The sequence below is a fragment of the Protomyctophum bolini genome, assembly GCF_963924005.1.
Source record: "Protomyctophum bolini genome assembly, chromosome: 5".
Lineage (NCBI taxonomy): Eukaryota > Metazoa > Chordata > Actinopteri > Myctophiformes > Myctophidae > Protomyctophum > Protomyctophum bolini.
The window spans coordinates 38,087,768-38,110,136 of NC_137866.1; the positions used below are offsets into that span (position 1 = coordinate 38,087,768).

The 22,369-nt window shown below is 42.9% G+C and overlaps 1 protein-coding gene across 2 annotated transcripts in view; it reads left to right on the forward strand.

Moving 5' to 3' along the window:
- Positions 1-22,369, forward strand: part of plxna1a (plexin A1a) — a 331,250-nt gene that overhangs the window by 264,344 nt on the left and 44,537 nt on the right. For both annotated transcript variants that reach the window (XM_080763399.1, XM_080763400.1), the window contains exons 19-20: positions 10,490-10,633; positions 16,178-16,412. In XM_080763399.1, the coding sequence (XP_080619525.1) occupies positions 10,490-10,633; positions 16,178-16,412 (379 nt within the window). The remainder of the gene's footprint in view (positions 1-10,489; positions 10,634-16,177; positions 16,413-22,369) is intronic.

Genomic DNA, 22,369 nt, shown 5'->3' on the forward strand with positions numbered 1-22,369 from the left:
CTTCTAGGGCTAAGAGGGGGCTGTTGCTCGGCTGCTCGACACGAAGGGCCACCCTTCCTTGGTACCAGATGGGACGAGTGACACCCTCCTAGCCCTGGTCCAGAGTGACACCTCATAGCCCTGGTCCAGAGTGACACCTCCTAGCCCTGGTCCAGAGTGACACCTCTTAGCCCTGGTCCAGAGTGACACCTCATAGCCCTGGTCCAGAGTGACACCTCTTAGCCCTGGTCCAGAGTGACACCTCTTAGCCCTGGTCCAGAGTGACACCTCATAGCCCTGGTCCAGAGTGACACCTCCTAGCCCTGGTATATAAGTCAAAAGATATCTAAAATATATTTTATACATTTGAAAACTTGTGAAACAGAAGATTCTACATAGTGAGTGCTTTCTACTTTTGGTACTTTAAGAACAGTTTGATACTGATACTTTTACTTAAGTACATTTTTAATTCTAGACTTTTACATTGCAGTATTGATACTTTTACTTAAGTAAACATTTTGAGTACTTTTCCCGCTACAGTCTGACTCTACTCTTAATAGTTGGGTTTTCCCCTTTTTAACAGTAAATTGTGATTTATTAATTAATTTAATTGAACCCTCCATTTAGAAGGATCCTATGAACATTTAAATTTGTTAATTACATTGGCTTCTTTCTCTCAAGTTCAGTCTTCCATGTTTCTATGGCTTATTGTGCATATTGTTCTTATTGCTTTCCTGCTTGGCCCCCGTTATCGCTGCTTGCAGCTATATTTAATGTTTACTGTATGCATGTACAATGCAACCAGTGAACATACAATATTGCTCATCAGTTTGATTGCTATCTCTATATCTACTGTACACATAGACAGTAAATGGATTATAGATCAAATGACAGAGAACAGTGATCTATGTTGTTCTTTATGTGAAGTTATGGAGGAATACATTAAAACATAGGTATAAAATACACACTGAATCACACTGGCTTGTTTCAAGATCATATGTATTTTTTGTCTTTTATTGATGCAAGAAAAGAATGAAGCATTTCCTATTCCTCTTATTATCAGCATTAGATGAAAGATGAACACAAAATGTCACTACTTCCAGTTAATATTCCTTCAATAGAGTTATAGCAATAGCAAAGCAGTATAGTAGCTAAGAAGAGATTTTCATGGATAAATACACGCACGCACACATGGCATGCACAATTATTTGTAACATTGGTGTTATGATTTGGATGTAAAGTGTAAAGTAAACATGTATCCATATACGGACTGTGGCTGATCTGATCTATCAGATACTTTGGTAGGAAATCAGATGTCATGCAGATGTCACTTTTCCTTCAAACATATATTAAGCTGCTGAGTTTAGGATGCGATGTACTGCCCAAATCCTATTCTGTGTCAATGCCTGTGTGTGTGTAGTGTGTACAGTGTACAGTATATGTGTGTGTATCTAGTCGATGTGTTTAGTGCCAAGCGGGTTTAACACAAACAGATGGTTTTGATGAAGCGCAGCTAACATCGTCCCATTTCCCCAATAGACCTGTAAAGATAGAAAGATTATGTTACATACTTATACATTACATTTTTCATACCTTTCGTGCATGCTGCCAGTATAGGCCATGGAAGATACTCCACCCCAAAAATGTCCCTGAATTCCTTATATTATCATGACACAACTCCCCAGACAGGCCACGCCCATATCTGCCTAACTCGATTTTCCACCATTTTGCATTTTCTGTAAAACACACTTTTTGCTACTCCTCCCAAATCAGTACACATTATCTCTGGGGTCATGTGATGAACATATATCATGCATCATGTTTTATTCCTTTCCAAGAATGAGACTTTTAAGTTGAACCAAACCGTTTCGGTCCACTGCTTCCTCTGGTCCTGAAAGCTGCACGCCACCACTTACACAACCTGGGAAGGCCAACCAGCCTTCTTTCTAGGTTGAATTAATTCAGGCTGCTGTGACTTACCACGGAAATGTCCATACATCTGCATACAGTTTTGGTGGCCCCACACCCATCCATTATTTGGTTCACCTTTGGCCCACCCTGTATATGTCACCCTGGTACCATCACTCCAGAGCCAGACCCCTTCCTAGAGGACAGCAGAGAGGAAGATAAACAGTGGTGGGCAACGTACTCAACGCCAGTTATTGTATAGATACTCCTGGTCAAATATTATAGTGAAAGTTGCTCAGTCACATAATGGCCTACTTTAGTCAAAGTGCTGGAGTGTTTATTTATTTATTATTTAAGTACACATTCAAATTTCATGGAATTTTGTTAATAACATTTCTGGTCATGACTGGCACGGCCGACTTTATCATGCATTGATAAAGTATATATACACTAAACAGTATCAATAATAGTCAAAATAGCAGTGTTAAAATCATAATTGTTCTCTTCCTAGAAATGTAGTAGAGTCAAAAGTACAGTGCCATTAAGAAAGTACTCAAGTTACTGTGTGTGCACCACTGAATATTATCTATTGAAAATAATACACGTCTTTTCATGAAAATGTTTGAGCACCACTGGCCTATATCACCCTACCTTTACACGGTCAGTGCCTCCCATCCACACGCCTACATCACGGTTAACTGGTAGAAAAGCTTTAACAAACGCGTTCTCATGTGGGTCATTTATTGATACCAGGTTTCCACACTGTTCCAAACAGTTTTCCTACAGGAGGAGGATATAAAGAGGCATAAACAATAATACATACATACATACATACATGGCTGGGCTTTTTACAAAAAAGCCCCCCTTTTAAATACTACACACATACATACATACATACATACATACCTACACATACATACATTTAGCAGTTTTTAAGGACCCACTTTTAGGCCAGTGCACCAGAGCAAACTCTTGCCTTTTTTTAAACCCTACCCATTTTAACCAAATGCATACATACATACATACATACACACACACACACACACACACACACACACACACACACACACACACACACACACACACACACACACACACACACACACACACACACACACACACACACACACACACTCACACATACATACACAGTTTATGCTTAAGTTATTATGTTTTCAACAACTTGCCTCTGCAGCAGCCCAAGTCATGTGTTGTGCAACATATTTGTAACAGCGATCGTTCAAAATCACCCATCCATCTGGACATTTTGGCTGACATTTTGCTGAAATAATAATGGAATAAAAAAACAATCCTAAATCCACGGCAGTAATGAGCGACAAGCTTGCTGATCTGCTATTTTCAGTGCTATTCAGGTCTACCTAGCAGACTGGAGAACTAGAACCAGGTCTGATGGACAATTTGGACATTGTACCTAAACCTGCCCATACAACCTAGAGCTTCTATGAGACCAACTGACTAGTCCACTGTGAAATATGAATGCATCCATATCACACAGACTCTCTCTCTCTCTCTCTCTCTCTCTCTCTCTCTCACCTGATGTCAGAGCCATCACAGCACAGAGAAGCAGAGTCACATGCAGCAGCCTCATGGTGACGATAAAGATGATTGCTTCAATAGAAAGAGAGAGTCAGGTTAGACATACTGCTGAAGACAAGTAACAACTAGGAGAGGAAGAGGAGAGGAGACATACAGACCTTCAGTAGAATGATCTGTGTTGTCGACCTTGCTGTGTTGAAGAAGAGAAACTGATGCTCTTATATACAGTTTGGTTTCTCAGCTTGTGGGTGTGATGAGGACTGTTACACGTGGACTGTTTGCACTGTAGATGCACTCGTACGCAGATGCAGATGACATGATGATCACTGTTGGCCTCCATGTTAATTACATGAGTTTTGGTGACGTTTCAGTTATTGTCGACACTGACTGTAAGAGTTTCCTTTGAAATTAAACAATGTCTCTGAATATTAAAGCAAACCTTGTTGACCTCACCTTATCGGCACCAAGGTATCTACTACTCTAAAGCAAGTGTCTTGCACACCTAAAGGCAACAGCAGGGGTGGAAAAAGTACTCACATTTGTACTTTAGTAAAAGTACAAAATGCACTTACAGCAGGCTACCAAAAGTAGAAAGCACCTTTATGCAGAATGTCTCATTTAAAGTTTTTCAAATGTATACAAATCTTTTGAAAATAGCTGATCTACAAGCTCGGCTATTTTCAAATGGCGAAAATGTATATAGGGCTGTAGTGGTTTTGTAATAATAATAGTAATGAAAATCTACAATTTAACTAGTAACTAAAGCTGTAAAATAAATGTAGTGGAATAAAAGTATATTTTAATCTGAGATGTAGTGGAGTAGAAGTAAAAGTATTGCATTTTGGAAATACTCAAGTAAAGTACAAATAGGCCTACTTCAAAACTGTAGTAAGTACTGTACTGTACTGTACTGTACTGTACTGTACTGTACTGTACTGTACTGTACTGCACTGTACTGTACTGTACTGTACTGTACTGTACTGTACAGATCAACCGAGGCGATATGGCGCGACAAACTGAAAAGGGAAAAAATAGATCAAAAAATACCTTCACCGCCCAGGATATACTGTTTAAATATGATGATATACTGTTTAAATATGATGATATACTGTTTAAATATGATGATATACTGTTTAAATAATGATGATATAATGTTTAAATATGAAATGATGTTTGTTCAAGCAACATCATTTGAATGTACAGTACATACTCACATGTCCCTGGCGTTAAACATCCCAATGTGAGATTATGCAGTCAATAAGTTAATTCTAAACACAGCTGTCACGTGTCAAACCTTAAACCAATCCACCCCAAATTCATTTCACATGTCGAGGGTGGTTTTTTATGACGTTTGTTGCACAAATCATGATTTTTGCTGGACAAATCGCCTCCAAATTATTTACACATGATCACAGGGGTTAGAATCAGTGGGAGGGGCCTATAATTCCAAAGGCATCCGTTGCAACGAGGCAACCACACTTTGCAATTTCCCTAGAATTGCACCTTTCTGATGGGCAAGTGCCTCTGACACCAGACTGATTACACCTCAAAATAAATAATTAATAATCAATAATACTATACTATTAAATAGCATTAGTCACACTGTACATAATTTGGTGTTCATAGGCCTATTTTCGAACGGGTAAGGACTGGTATTTAAATTAGATATACTGTAGACCTAATTTATGCCCTATTGAACTGCTCACAAGACAACTGCAATAATGCAACTTTATTTATTGATATGAAACCATAGCTGTTTAACCGTGGTTACACAACTGTACAACTGCTCTGTAGATGCACACACACACACACACACACACACACACACACACACACACACACACACAAGACCTTCATCAGGCATGCCTGATCAGGCATGCCCAAATGTGGAGTCTATGCAGATGTCAGAACATAATTGTGATGTCATAACAGGCCAGCTGCATATATGGCGATCTAGGAGTGATCAGGTGTGATCAATTGGCTAATTTGGGGGCCCTGTCCTGAGCTGTTTGTACAGTGCAATGTGATCATTCAACCCATGTTTTATTTTGGAAACGTACTGGAAATAAAAGTAGCTATGACCAGGAAGAATTAAGGCTAGTAGCCTTAAAGAGGGAGTGACACAATTGTTGTATTTTTCCAGTTTTTCATGTGGTGACAGTACTTCATTAGACACCCTGGAGGCGTTTTTATGTGCAATGGTGTACAGTATTAACTTTTTTGTATTTAGAGTTTCTTCCTGGAGGCTTAACCCTTGACAGCCAAATGCATATTGTATGTGCATTTGGGGTGGCGGTACAGAAGGGCTGGGGGCACATATTATGAACTAAAAGCAGTAGGATTTGGTCTTGAAGGATGATTTATGGTTCATTCATGATAATGATGTTCCTTTGGGAAATATTAATTAAGTAGAGTCAATAATCATTCAGTTTGAGAAGTTAAACAGTGCCCCTGGCATAAACACGCAGAGACGAGGGACCCGTCACCCAGCCTACACTAGCGTGTATTCAAGTCAAGATGATTTTCTTATCTAGGTACCGGAGCATAGGAGGGAGGTTCTGGGGATGAGCTCCGGCAAGCCCCTACTGTATATTAAAGGGACACTTCACCCTTTTTGCAAAAAAATATATGTTAATGACGTTTAGGAGCTTTAGATCACTTTCCTGGGGGTATTTATGTGTGTAATATGTGGTTTTAGATATTTTAGATTGTAGCAGTGAGCCTGTTGTCTCTGATGTCATGGACACTGGTCTCACTACCTTCCTGGACTACAATTCCCATAATTCTTTGGTGCACTGCTCCTCCTTGTGGATAGGGGGAGAGCTGTCTTACTGAGACAACATGTAGTCCAGGAAGGAAGTGAGCCAGGCTCACTGCTACAATCTAAAATATCTAAAACCACATATTACACACATAAAGACCCCCAGGAAAGTGTTCTAAAGCTCCTAAACGTCATTAACATATATCTTTTTGCAAAAAGGGTGAAGTGTCTTTAAGCACTGATGAGTACAACTAAAGTGTTTTGTTTTAGGGTCCTACAAATGGAGCCTGCGATAGTTCATATATAGGGCACGTTAGTCTGAATGCCTTAGCTGTAATCAGCTGTCAGTCAGCTGATTGCTTCAATCAACCTAGCATCTGATTCCTCAGTCCACATCCCTGCTGAGCTGACCGTTACTGTACGTCACACATGCATAGTATACTCCAATCAGAGCTTCCTTTAAATAGGGCTTTGCATTCGCTACATCTCTGCCTCCTCCACCCCAGCCTCCACGTCTTGAAAAGGATTTATGTCTGCTGATCCAAACTAAATATCATGTCATGTATTGCATTGCTATTGCATGTATAGCTTCTGAGGATTTGTTCCCAGTATGGTATTGATTTTAATATTAAGTATAATGCCAAGAAGAGTAGCATCCTGATTGTGCGATGTAAAGAGGATAAATCTTATCTCAGTGATAACATTCTCCTTGTCTGCAGTGAGATGAAGTACCTCGGGCACTATATATCTGATGACCTCACAGATGATAAAGACATTCATAGACAAAGGTGCAAACTGTATGCCCAGGCGTTTCGATGGTGACGTATATGTCGATCAGTGTCGGGTGGATTAACGGAAATGCCTCTATGTATATATAATTTGTAAGTTGATTAGCGGTATACTGTGGTTACTTTGCGTATCGTAGCAGCATATGACATCAGGATATAACTGGTACCTTTAATGAGTTATATTTCATTACTAAGAGGCACTCATAGCTTATTTACAGTATCGCTACAGACTTCATAACCGTTCCGTTCTGCCCCAGAAATCATCTTGACTTGAATACACGCTGCAGGCTGGGTGACGGGTCCCTCGTCTCTGCGTGTTTATGCCAGGGGGTTGTACTGTTTAACTTCTCAGACTGAATGATTATTGACTCTACTTAATATTTCCCACAGGAACATCATTATCATTAATGAACCATAAATCACCCTTCAAGACCAAATCCTACTGCTTTTAGTTCATAATATGTGCCCTCTATAGCCTCCCAATCCCATCCACTGCATTTTTTAAGCCCATTTAAAACAACAGCGTTGAACCATAGTGCTGTACAAAAATAGTAGTGCAATAGTAGTGCAAGTACAAAATACAGAGAGTAAAACAATAAACAACAGACAGGGGGAAGAAACACAGACCACAACAGTGGTAAAGTTAAAAGGAAGGAAGCTAAATGATAGTTTGGTTGGCTTGGAAGCATTGTGCAATGGTTTATAGGATGAGTAGTCTTTATATATTATGGATCGGCATTTGTACCTTTTTTGTAAATGTGTAACCTTTGCAGTGTGTGGGGATAACCACGGTTGAACGTCTATGGTGTCATATCAATAAATAAAGGTGCAGACTGTCCTACTCGTTGTACGAGGAACACTTATAGTTTATATTTAAGTGATTTATTCTATTACTATTGTAAAACTTTTTACCAGTATATCATTTATGGTTTGACATGTGACAGTTAATGTGACAAGTTTATAGTCATTGACTATATAATCACCATGGGATGTTTAACCCCAGGAACATGTGAGAATGTCATGTACATTCAAACAATGTTGCTTGAACATCAAACATCATTTCCTATTGAAGCTGAAGGGGGGGGGGGGGGGGGGGTTGAAGGTATTTTTCTTTAACCTATTTCCAAAGTTGTATATCTCAAATTCGAATATTGTGACATGCTGACAACTGTAATTTGGAAATGTTACTGCTCCTGAAAAGATCACCAAGGTCTACGCTACAAGTCAAGTCAAAGTGCTTAACAACATAAAATCAACAGTGAACTAATGTCGCAATTTTGGTGTGTGGTTGCCGCAATCGCTTATAGGCTCCTCTCACAAATTGTGTTAGCCAATTACAATCACCCCTTTTTTGAGAGATTTGGACAAACTGTAGGAGGAGGAGCAAAAAGTATGTTTTGAAGAAAATTCAAATTTGGTGGAAATTCTTCTGTGGCAGAAATGGGCGTGGCCTATATGGGGAGATGCGTCATGACCCAATAGTGGTGGGCGTGCCCACATAAAAACAGCATTTTAACAAATACTGTACACTTTTTTGAAAAAACTATACCTCCTTATATAACAATAAGACCCGATGATCATGTTTTAGGGTGGAAAGAAATCACGGCACTCTTTAAAAAAACTTAAATATGAATTCAGACATTCAGCCTCCACGTCTTGAAAAGGATTTATGTCTGCTGATCCAAACTAAATATCATGTCATGTATTGCTTATGTATTACTGCCGGGGGTAGGTTTGAGGTAGGTTGTCGGTCTAATGAATGTCGGACCAATATTAGTGTCGGACTAAAGCCTGTAGCCTTGCTTAAATGACAACTTTCAAAAATCAAATCAAAATCAAAGTTTGCTATAGCGCCACCCTTTGGAAAATGGTTGTGGGCTTCGTGGCATAGCCCTCTACCTCTACCTTAAAAAAAAAAAAACAGACCATAGGCCCTTCAGGCTTGGCCACGCTGAGAGTTTATAGGTGGCTTCACGTGGATGCGCACATACTGTCTAAGAAGGGAAGGAAGGGAGCGACAGTGTCGTACATCCCAAAGTCAACTAGAACTGCACTCTGTCGAGTGCCTACTTGCTTGTTGCACACAAGTAAGCCATAAATGGCCTACTAGTGCGCAAGCAGAGTGCAGAGTACTGTCGACCGCTACAAACTGTCAAATCTTCTTCTCTGTGAAAGAACGTTTGAAATATTGAATTATTAGGTTTAGCTATTTGCTACGTACCTAGTTTTTGGAAGTAAAAAAGTAGTATTGTGAAGTATGGTAAAAGTTTCTATAAAAAGTACTATATACACACACACACACACGCACGCACGCACACACACACACACACACACACACACACACACACACACACACACACACACGTGTCACACACACATACTATTATAGTTTCTATAAAAGAAATACAGTTCTATCGATTTAGAAGTGTCCTGGATCCCTTTTTCTGTAGTCTTACACCACTGCCATATCAAGCACAAGTAGTCATTACGTCATACGCATGAGTGACTGCTTTCGATGGTGACATATATGTCGATCAGTGTCGGGTGGATTAAAGGAAATGCCTCTATGTATATGTCATTTGTAAGTTGATTAGCGGTATACTGTGGTTACTTTGCGTATGCCCCGTTTGATGCGTATATCGTAGCAGCATATGACGTCAGGGTATAACTAGCTCTCAATGATGACGTAATAAAGATGTGGATTAAAGGACCCAATGCCAGAGTGTCATTGGTTTTCGATGGTGACGTAATGACGATGTGTTTTAGTGTCGGGAGGATTAAAGGTAATGCCCCTATGTAATATGTATAGTATACATGTATGTAATCTGACACCACTGCCATATCAAGCACAAGTAGTCATTACGTCATACACTGGCACCGCGCATACACAACAAACAGCGACGCACTGGACAAAAACTATTACTTGCGCAAGTAATCTGCTTGCGCAAGTAATAAGGTCCAACGAGGGTTCCCCAGAACCATTCCATACCAAGGACCCCCCACATAGCCATAGCTTCTGGCTGTTCCCCCCATAGCAAATGTCTAGCTTTATTACTAACATTACATGTTAGTAATAATTATTGTATAATGAATGATATTTTGTAATTGTTTTTACCATTAACAATGACATGACCAAAATAGGGACACCAAGTTCATGTTTAAACTGGCATTCATTAAAAAAGTGCAACCAACGCAATGATACAGAAGAGCTGAATTGGTTAATTACTCTTCCCTCTCTCTCTCTCTCTCTCTCTCTCTCTCTGTCTCTCTCTCTCTCTCTCTCTCTCTCTCTGTGTCTCTCTCTGTCTCTCTCTCTCTGTCTCTCTCTCTCTCTCTCTCTCTCTCTCTCTCTCTCTCTCTCTCTCTCTCTCTCTCTCTCTCTCTCTCTCTCTCTCTCTCTCTCTCTCTCTCTGTGTCTCTCTCTCTCTGTGTCTCTCTCTCTCTCTCTCTCTCTCTCTCTCTCTCTGTCTCTCTCTCTCTGTCTCTCTCTCTGCAGGGTCGTAATCTGATCCCTGCAGCACCAGGTAACAGTCGTTTGAACTACAGCGTGTTGATCGGGGACACCCCGTGTGTTCTCACCCTGTCTGAGAGCCAGCTGCTGTGTGAATGGCCCAACCTCACCGGACAGCACAAAGTCACGGTCAGTTCCACCTCCTCTGTCTCTCTCCCTGACCCCTTCTCCCAACTGTCTCCATTAGTGACACTTTGACTGGAATTTGACTTTGCTCGACTTTCGTCGGGTGTTCCTACTTTGTGCTCTCACTTTGTCTGATCACCCGCTTACGTGTGTGTGTGTGTGTGTGTGTGTGTGTGTGTGTGTGTGTGTGTGTGTGTGTGTGTGTGTGTGTGTGTGTGTGTGTGTGTGTGTGTGTGTGTGTGTGTGTGTGTGTGTGTGTGTGTGTGTGTGTGTGTGTGTGTGTGTGTGTGTGTGTGTCTGCGCGTGTGCGCAAGTCAAATATCTAACAGACAATAAAAAAATCACGTGAAATATTACGTCACATAACATCCATTCAGACTGTAGACTATACATTAGACACTATACAAACATTCAGACATGCACCTCCTAAATACGGTGCTCTTCTCACAGCACCAATGGCAAGTTGACATTTTGTCTACTTTTCTGTGAGCTCCCATCCCTGCCTGAGCTATGAATGAATGACATTCTGTGGATATAATTTGTAGTCATTAGTGGTCATGTCATGGGAGAGTTTACCCCAGTGTCGTTTGTTGTAAAGTCAAGAGAACTTGTCAATATCGAGCCTCGGGCTGCAATTCAGATTCAGATGCTGTCAAAATATGCCTCTCACCGAATTGACCTCAGCAGACGTTGACACACTCTACACAGTAAAGATCATTAATTCCAAAGAGTGTAGTGGGAAGGGGTGCATTTGGTTTTCTGGAGTGGGTGTCGAATAGGTCAACCCATAATGAGTCAAGCGCTCGCTCCGAATCCCTCACCGCGGTTAGCTCGAATGTCCCACAAGTACGCCCTCTGAAAATGGCCCCCTTTATAAAAGTTATCTCGGCGTGTCCCTCTGCAGTGATTTCACTATGTCTTCATCCTGTTTACTCGCTGAGTCGCTGCCAGCTGTAGCCAATAAACCCAGAGAGCCACACAGTGACTTCAATGTGATCAGTCTGATCACTGTCTGTAACTCACAGTGACTTCAATGTGATCAGTCTGATCACTGTCTGTAACTCACAGTGACTTCAATGTGATCAGTCTGATCACTGTCTGTAACTCACAGTGACTTCAACGTGATGAGTCTGATCACTGTCTGTAACTCACAGTGACTTCAATGTGATGAGTCTGATCACTGTCTGTAACTCACAGTGACTTCAATGTGATGAGTCTGATCACTGTCTGTAACTCACAGTGACTTCAATGTGATCAGTCTGATCACTGTCTGTAACTCACAGTGACTTCAATGTGATCAGTCTGATCACTGTCTGTAACTCACAGTGACTTCAATGTGATGAGTCTGATCACTGTCTGTAACTCACAGTGACTTCAATGTGATCAGTCTGATCACTGTCTGTAACTCCGTGCAACTCTGTGTGTTTGTTTGCACAAGTTTGCACATCAACCCACGCTTGTTGAATATTTATCGGCACTAGTGTGTGCACACGTCTGTCGGTGCTTACATGGGTACGTAGGACTGTGTGTGTGTGTGTGTGTGTGTGTGTGTCCTTTGGGTAGTGTTGTATAGAAGGGCACAGCTGTAGCACTCCAAATGTAGAATGCCCTACATACAGAAGACCCCAGTGGGTGTGGGTGTGTGTGTGTGTGTGTGTGTGTGTGTGTGTGTGTGTGTGTGTGTGTGTGTGCGCGTGTGTGTGTGCATGTACATGCCCTCAGATGCACAGCTGTGTGTTGGCAGCTGTGTGCGTTCTTTCCCTCGAGTTTTTCAGAAAGAAACTTGTTTGATTTGTCCCTCAGCTTTTTGCTTTTTGAAGTTTCCCTGTCTGCCCTTCACTCCACAAGCTAAACACCGCGTTGGGTGTCTCTTGAGTGTCTTCGCTGACAGAAACCTTGTATGTCCAAAATGCTTACCTTTCAGTAAAGTCACAAGCTCTTCTTAATACTTTTCATTGGTTTAGTATACATACAACTCACAGACTTGACCAATTTAACCACTTAACCCATTCTGGGCCGGGAACCCCTTTTGGTGTTTTAACTATAGAACATTATGTTATACTTTAGCTATTGAAAAATAGCAGATCTACAAGCTCATACGTAGTATAGAGCTCGTTGTTTTTTTCCCCGACGTCAGGCCTGAACGGGTTAAACCATCAGGTCTCAATACTAGTGACGTTTCTGTTTTCGCTCTACATTAAATATATCAGTAATACAGAGGCTGAGGTTTAAGTGGTTAACATTCACATTTATTTTCTAAAGTAGGCCTAGCTAAAATAGCAAAATAAAAGACCACACAACACGTCGCGATGCGACAACGCTTTGTGTTAGCTTGTAGTTTAGCACCTTTTTTGTCACACTATCATAAGGGGCATTTATTTACAACAAAATACTCGCACGCACGCACGCACGCACGCACGCACGCATGCATGCATGCATGCACGCATGCACAGGCAGAGTGGCCGCCGGGTAGAGCGTACAGATGTGAAACTGTTCGAACCCGGGCTCCCCCAGGGTTAGTGTCGAAGTGTCCTTGAGTAAGACTCTGAACCCCTAATTGCTCCCGAGCAGGTTGGTGCCTTGTGTGGTTTCCACCGCCATCGGTGATGAATGTGTGTGTGAATGTAATGCGTTATCTATGTAAAGCGCTGCACTATACCATGTATAGTCAGTCCAAATAGGGGAGACCTTTGTTAAAACCCATGTTGGGCAGGAACCCCTTTTGGTGTTAGCATTATGTTATGCTTTAGCTATTGAAAAATAGCAGATCTACAAGCTCATAGCGCGCCACCGAGTGGCGTGCTACGAGCTTGTAGGTCTGCTATTTTTGAAAAATCGAAGAACAACTGACATAGAAACATAACTTTTTCAGAACACTGTCAGGATGTAGCAGACAATTTTAGAATCTGATCTCAGGTCAAAATGGGTTATTTCCATGGAGGAAATTCGTTTTAAATCCGGCTTTAAGATCATTCATTATTTAAAAAAAACGTAAAGATTTGTTTTTGTCTTTCCTGCCTTTATTGATAGTCACAAGTGAAGATAGACAGGAAAGAGGGAGGGAGAGACATGGAGCAAAGGTCGTCATGAACGGGACTCGAACACGCGACACGCTGTCAGGCCAGAGCCTACAGTATAGTATGTGACATGCGCCTGGACCACTAGGCCAGCGGGTGCAAGATCATTCATCATGATCATGGTGCATGTTAGTTATGCTGTTTTTATTCTAAAATGTTGTGGGGAGAGTGGGGTGGTTTTGAGGATTGTTCCAAAAAATGCTAGTGGTCCAGAGCTAGGAATGGATATAGTATACCGTAATGAAATAAAGCTTGAGAACCACAGCAATAAAGCCTCTCAATATTATATAGTTGCATCATTATGCATATACCACTACCCAATTCACTAGAGACGCAGGGATCGCTGTGGTCAGCGGTCAGAGGCTTAATCAGTTTAGTTTCAATCTGGTAAAGTATTTGAATGTTGTTTTGCAGCGCAGTTTCTCTTTAATCATTGATGAGTGCAACCAACCACAGAAGCTGGGTATTGAGCTTTCTAAGACGCCCTCAACTAGAAAAACCTGATTTTAATGGCTGAGTACACACATATCTGATTAGGTGATCTAATACCACAAACACACTCGATTAGCACCTCGACAACGTTGTACCAACTGAAAAATGTTACCAATGTTTTCATTTGTTTTTGTTTTGTTTCTTTTGAATTTGACCCTAAAAGTCCAACTTGATGGCAAATATTAACGTGAACTAGTAAACACAAAACAGTTCCTGTATGAACTGATCTAATTGGCTCTATCAATTATGTCACAGTGGCTTTTTGACAACCATGTCATGTCCGTGCTCAATTATAATTGGCTTCCCCCCGCAGCAAGGCTGCTAATTGTCACCACCGCTGCAAACTTATTGTCTGCATTTTGACTTCATTGATGTTGACATGAGACTGAGCCAGCTTTATTGCTGTGTTAATCCTCTTTGTTTTCTCCTGTGATATGATTTTTGATAACCGTGTTAGCACAAGAACAGAAGTTCAAAGTATATAATCATCAGCTCATTTCATTTGCATCAGTTATCAACCCCCCCTAGTCCCTACTTTGCTTTTAGTGTGTGTGTGTGTGTGTGTGTGTGTGTGTGTGTGTGTGTGTGTGTGTGTGTGTGTGTGTGTGTGTGTGTGTGTGTGTGTGTGTGTGTGTGTGTGTGTGTGTGTGTGTGCGCGTGCATGCGTGCGAGTCGAAGAGAGATTACAAAGAAATACAAAAATGGTATTTATAGGAATGCCATCCTAAAAGCTTGAAGTATAGCAATACAAGCATGCAGAGTGTTTTGTCTGGGAGACATGCTGTGCTTATGTAAAGGCATTTAGTCAGAAAAAGCCATTACACGTGTTTGACTTCCAGTAATTACTACAGCCCCTTGGGGAGAGATTCTTTTAAATGTTGGTGATTACTTTGATTACTCTTCTGTGTGTGTGTGTGTGTGTGTGTGTGTGTGTGTGTGTGTGTGTGTGCGCGTGTGCGTGTGTGTGTGTGTGCGTGTGCGTGTGCGTGTGCGTGCGCATGCGCGTGTGTGTTTGTGTGTGCGTGTCTGTGCGTGTGCGTGCGGCAGCCAGTATTGCTATCTATGTGGGGACATTTAGTTTTCAAGTTAGTAAAACCTGAAACGCTGACCTCAGGTACATTATTAATAGTTTCAGGTTTGGATCAGGGTTATGATTAGGAATAGAGTGATTAGATTTAGGGTTGGGGTTAAGGTTGGGGTTGCAAATGGCAAACAAAATGGTTAAAAGGGCATTTCTAATGAAAAACTGTATTTTGAAGTACCAACAATGATATACAAAAAAACGTGTGTGTTGAGTTGTATACATCACAAAATGTACTGTACCTAAATGTATGTGATATTGTACATAAATAAATCAAAATGTGCACTCAAGCAGGTGGTATGTCCACACGAAACAAGCCCTATATATGGCCTAAACTTGAATTTCAGAAAAAGGTAAGGGTTAGGGTTGAACTTGAACTTTGTCATATCCAAAATATCCTAACATAAACATGAATTTACCTTCACCTAAACTTAAATGACAAAGATGAATCATTACAAAAGAAACCCTATACCTTCTGTTGGAGCTTGGCATTGGTCGTCTGAAAAGGCATAAGCTTCCTTAGACCACACTGCATGCCAGTCAGAGACGCAGGTCCATGTGTCAATAGCAGCCCACTGACCGCGTTTGACACCTCATCGCGCGCGCGCGTGTGTGTGTGTGTGTGTGTGTGTGTGTGTGTGTGTGTGTGTGTGAGAGAGAGTGAGTAATGACCATGCACCATTTCATGACAATCCATTGTTCTTTTGCACCCTTAGTATTTATAGGCTATATACCATTAACCTCTATGAAAAGATTGGATCATTGAACTGCGTGTGTGTGTGTGTGTGTGTGTGTGTGTGTGTGTGTGTGTGTGTGTGTGTGTGTGTGTGTGTGTGTGTGTGTGTGTGTGTGTGTGTGTGTGTGTGTGTGTGTGTGTGTGTGTGTGTGTGTGTGCAGATCCGCGCGGGTGGCTTTGAGTACTCTCCAGGTACGTTGCAGATCTACGCGGACAGCCTGCTGACGCTGCCCGCAATCATCGGCATCGGAGGGGGCGGCGGCCTGCTCCTATTGGTCATCATCGCCGTGCTCATAGCCTACAAGAGGAAGTCGCGCGACGCCGACCGCACCCTGAAACGCCTCCAGCTGCAGATGGACAACCTGGAGTCCCGCGTCGCCCTGGAGTGCAAAGAAGGTACTGCAGGGATGTCCCACAGTAGAATACACAGGGGCAAATTTAGCCACTTCTATAATGAATACTGATGTCATATATCAGCCTAAACCAGTTTGTGTAGAGAACATTCAGCCGCTACATATCTCCCCATAGACATAGAAAGGTAGACGGCTAGACGCCTCATTCGTCGCTGAAATTCATTGGAGCGATGTGTGTCGCACTGAGGGCAGAAGTGCGCCGTTACTGTACAGGGCGCATCCCCACCGTCCAGTCACGTGACTCACGTACCTTCCTTTCATTACTTTCCTTGGCACCAACGCGCAAATATTACAATTATTATTGATTATTATTTTCTCGATACCCTAGTTGACTAACCATCATGGTGTGGTTAATACGTGGGATGTTTTAATTTAATTCATAAATCAATCTTTTCTCCAGTTAAGTCAAGTAGCTGCTTTTACACTTGTCCAAATCCATACTGAGCATGTTTGTTACCATGGCAACACAAGTGCAGCTTCGTTCCTGCTCCGTGGGTTACAAATTGATTTGAAATTCATGCGTGCAGTTGCTGAATCTAGACAAGATAATTCTAGTGAATATGTTGCTGAATGCTTACAAGCTGAGCAGTGAAGTGGTGAGATTCAGTGCCGTTCGTTTTGTGTCGCATTAGGTTTAGAAATCCTTGAACAATAAACCCTGTGTTGTTAATGTAGCCTATCCATTTGTAACTGAGAGAGTGTACAGATGTAACCAAATGGAGTCTCTGGAACTTTCAAAGTCGTCACGTCACATAAGATCTCTCTTGAAACCGGCGGTCTAAAAACATTGTGGTGTCCAAACTATATGACTGATGGACGACAGGCGATCAGTGACACTCATTCTGTGTCACATTGTGTACAAACCTCGACTTGAACTTCACAGGTTTACAGGTGTAAATGATTTGTCATGCGAGCTCATATAATTCCCAAGAAAGGTGATCAGAATAAGGGCACTCAGGTGGCGCAGTGGCAAAGACCCCCCTTCAGGTTGTGGGTTTGAATCCACCGTGGCGCATCCGGCTTTGTCGGGCGTCTACAGTATGCGAACACAAGTGGCCCGCGTTCGGGGGAGTGGAGCCGGGCAAGGATCGGGTCACTGTACGTACTGCTATGGGCTGGGGCGGCACCTGTTAGGCGGGAGGAGTAGGACGAAGGCTCTAAGTCCTCCCGATGGGGGCTCCTCACTGGCAGGTGACTCAGTAGGATATGACGGCATTGACAACACAGAGACAGAGATGTCTCTGGGGAGGAATCAATTGGCATAATGACTAAATTGGGGAGAAAGAAAAAAAAGTCTACTCTAAATTTAGGGGGGGGGGGGGGGGGGGGGGAGGTGAAGAAACAAGTAAAACAGCTCAGATATGTCAACTGTTCCTAATATTAGCAGTGTGAAATATTCAGGTTCATCTCTCTCTCTTCGTGGTTGAAGAAAATGGCAATGGAATAAAGCTTTTAAAATAGCAATGGATATACTGTGCACATACGGTGCATAACAAACAATAGCAATAGATATAGAAACAGTCCCTTGTGTACAGTATAGTCTGTCATGCAGGTTAGACATAATTTAGCTGCAGATATCTCTTCTCAGCTTCATTTGGATTTCTGGGTAAAAAACACATCACACAGAGGTAAGGTCAGGTGAATATAATATATATTTTTTAATGGGAACAACAATGCCGTCAGAGTTCAGAAAGTCTTCTTTGAAGTTGACAGCTCATAATAATTCTGAATGTACTGGGTTCTCTGAAATGAAAGCTTCTTAGATCTCTGCACATCTCTCATACATAAATTATACGTGCCGCTTTCGGTAAACACTTATCTCCCAAACAGCTTAGCGTACCATAACTGTTAAAGGAATTCTTCACACCCATAATGAACATTTTCACATCAATTAGTTACCTAAATATTTTTTTTTCTCGCATGCCTCCATGGTGAATAAATAATCCAAAAAAGTGAGAAAATGCTTGATGAATTGAAGTTAACGGGAGGCAGGTTTAACATCAACAAAACTATATCAAAACACGCGCCTTTATATTCTCTCACAACTTATAATCATTATAATCCAGTCATATGGTACAAACGAGTTGCACACCACTGTGTACGAGTCCCACTTTTTCGTATGTTGTTGTATGAAACGTTTTGCTTTGTGTGTGTGTGTGTGTGTGTGTGTGTGTGTGTGTGTGTGTGTGTGTGTGTGTGTGTGTGTGTGTGTGTGTGTGTGTGTGTGTGTGTGTGTGTGTGTGTGTGTGTGTGTGTGTGTGTGTCTGCATTGTCCTTTCTGAGACAAAAAACTGATCTCCAATCTGCAGTACACAGTAAAATCCACTTGTAACTCTTGTGTGTGCGTGTGTGCATGTGCCAGTCCATGGCTGCCCACTGAGGGCCAGCGGCTGATTAATTGGCTGTTATCTGTGTCCAGCCGTCCCAGAGGTCACTGCCTTGTCAGTCCACACACACAACCAGGGAGGGTGGGAGAGAGGATGGGATGATGATGGAGAGATAGAATAATCACATGACGTGAAGAAGGTAGATAAAGCATTGTGTACGTATGAGGGAGAGAGGGATGAGAGAGAGAGAGAGAGAGAGAGAGAGAGAGGATTGAGAGAGAAAGGGATGAGAGGTGAGAGTATCAGCAGAAGAATGCGTGCTGTCATCTGCTGGGAGGAAGTTATTGCTCACTGTCAGTGCTGTGTGTTTACTGACGTTATGACATGTCCCTGACGCACGCACACACACACACGCACGCACACGCTCGCGTATGCACAGTTTGATTAGACACAGTGGTGTCACAGCTTTATCACTTCACCGAGTGGCAGCTGTCAGGTATCAAGGTGCTGTGAGTTTGTGTGCCTCGGCGTAGCTGGTGACCGGCGCCACGCGCCGACATAGCTCACTGTCTCAGTCGGACGCAGCGTCTCCAGCTGTGTGACGGACTGCTATTGCTCCAAACTTCGGTTCACGGGCGTCCGGATCAGTTTCTGTCAAACTTAAACACAAAATACTTTGGGGGACATCCTGTGGCTCAATGTTAAAGGAGTTTGCGATTTTCACAGAACGTTCTCTCCAGAATAGGGAGGGACGCTAAGGGTCCAAGTGGTTAAGGCCATTTTGATCAGTGGCTGTGTTCTCGTTGTAACACAAAGACCACACAGTGCAGGTGTCTGTTTTATCTGAATGTCGTCTCCACGCCTCGGTGGGTTAAAGTGGCATGACTTCACCAATTCTGTTACCAATTCCTATAATATTTTCACACACACACACATGCGTATAGTCCCTGTCACTGCTGATCCCTTGGTGATGATGGTGAGGATAGACAGCCTGCATGTCTCCTCTGATACGCATGGCATCGCCAGCTGCTTCTTTTCACCTTCAGCAGGACGTACAGTAGTAACGTGTGAAGGACCCGGTTCTTCTCCCCTGACCCACTAGGGCAGCACTCGCCTTTGGACCGTACGGTTCTGTGTTTAATGTAACGTTTCCCTGGGCTTTGTATTATATACCTTTCTCTGGTATACAGTACACACATTGAAACATAACACACTTCAGAAGGAACATTGTGCTCCATTTAGCTAGGTTCATCTAAAAAGGTCATTTATTTTCATAAACATACTGTAGCAGTGTCACATTATTATATATATATATTATTATATATATACTCAAAGAATCTGTCTTCTGCACATAAAACACTTAAGAAGCAAGATAATTGCTTACATTATGCTCTAGTCTATACCCACTCTACTATGACTCATTTTAACAAGTCGCCGTCTTTGGAGATAGCTACTTTCAATTACAGTTGTCTGTCACCATTGTTCATTTAATAGATGAATTTTCTAGGTTAACCCAAAGGTCATTTATTTTTCTTACATACTGTAACTGTTATAAGTCTTTTATAGGCTAACTTACTCAAGTACTCATGTCTCCTTTTGAAATAAACCAAAATAAATGGATATCTCCAACTACTCGATGCATTACATTGAACCAATACTTAGAAGTTAGTATAGACTTATATTAGGCTTGATTAGGGGCACGGTGGCACAGTTGGTAGTGCTGTCGCCTCACAGCTAGAAGGTCCTGGGTTCGATTCCCGCTCGGGACGCTGTGGGTGCTGGCGGCGTGTTTCCTCCTCCGCGTCATCAGTGCCCATACCCGAAGGCGGGGTTGGCGAAAGGGCCTTTCTGTGTGGAGTTTGCATGTTCTCCCCGTGTCCCCTAGGGTAGGTACCCTCACAAAAAAACATGCAGTAATCCTGGTCACTAAACTGCCTCCCCCTGGCCAGCCGGGGCGCCTGATGGAGGGGAAAGGAACTGGTTGGAATAACGTGTTCCTTCCATGCGCTACGTCCAACCAGGGAAACTCCCCCTGTCAGGTGTAAAGGAGCAACTTGGACACTCAGGCATGAAGGAAGCATGAGTTCAAGTCCGTTGCTCTCCCCTTGTCCCCCATATATGGGGACTAGGTCGGTGGAAGGTGTGTAGAGCCCAGGATCACATTAGATGATTGACACAGGGGTGAAAAATGGGTTACAAAATCGTGGGATAAAAAATATATTTAAAAAACATATATTAGGCTTGATTCATGCTTCACTGCACAAGGTGTTGCACGTCGAAAATAACGGATCTACAGATCTACGGATCTGTATATTTGCACACAAAACCACCTTACAGCTAAAACAGGCTAGAAAAATGTTAAATTTGGGGGGTTTTCTGAACGTGCTGAGAGCTTGCAGATCTGGTATACCTTTGATGCTTCGGGGTGACGTTGAAGTATGATCCAGTATAGGGCATTCATTTGACAAAGGAAAAAATCGTTAATATATGGCGATGATATATAAGTTGGCATGGTAGATGATATATAAGTTGGCATGGTAGATGATATATAAGTTGGCATGGTAGATGATATATAAGTTGGCATGGTAGATGATATATAAGTGGTGTCCGCCCTCCCCTGTCCCATCCCATCCCTGTGGTGGTGTCTGCCCTCCCCTGTCCCATCCCATCCCTGCGGTGGTGTCCGCCCTCTCCTGTCCCATCCCATCCCTGCATGGTTTCCTCAGAGAGGTAAAGCGTGCGGTGGTGTCCACCCTCCCCTGTCCCATCCCATCCCTGCGGTGGTGTCCGCCCTCTCCTCCCCTGTCCCATCCCATCCCTGCGGTGGTGTCCGCCCTCTCCTCCCCTGTCCCATCCCATCCCTGCGGTGGTGTCCGCCCTCCCCTGTCCCATCCCATCCCTGCGGTGGTGTCCGCCCTCCCCTGTCCCATCCCATCCCTGCGGTGGTGTCCGCCCTCCCCTGTCCCATCCCATCCCTGCGGTGGTGTCCACCCTCCCCTGTCCCATCCCATCTCTGCGGTGGTGTCCGCCCTCCCCTGTCCCATCCCATCTCTGCGGTGGTGTCCGCCCTCCCCTGTCCCATCCCATCCCTGCGGTGGTGTCCACCCTCCCCTGTCCCATCCCATCTCTGCGGTGGTGTCCACCCTCTACTGTCCCATCCCATCCCTGCGGTGGTGTCCGCCCTCCCCTGTCCCATCCCATCCCTGCGGTGGTGTCCGCCCTCCCCTGTCCCATGCCATCCCGCCCACCCTGCTGCTACACCCAGCTGGTCTACGGGGTGTGGGCGGAGGTACACACATCGCCACTGTCAGGCGGAAACCGTGTAAGTGTATAGAAGACATAACTAGGACATGGGAAAAAAAGAAGAAAACAACAAGCTCCAACAAGCTCGTATTGACACCTTTCATCCGTACACATACAGTAACTAATCACATTCAATTTAAAACATCTTTTTGGTAACAAAAATAGCCGATGTATAAGCTCACGGCGTGCCGCGATGTTGCATTGTATAGTTTGGATATATTTGCTTACTATATGAAGTAGAGCAGCATTCATTTACGGGGGGGGAAAAAACGATACTATGGAGTAGTAAATAGTCCTGTAATATGGAGAT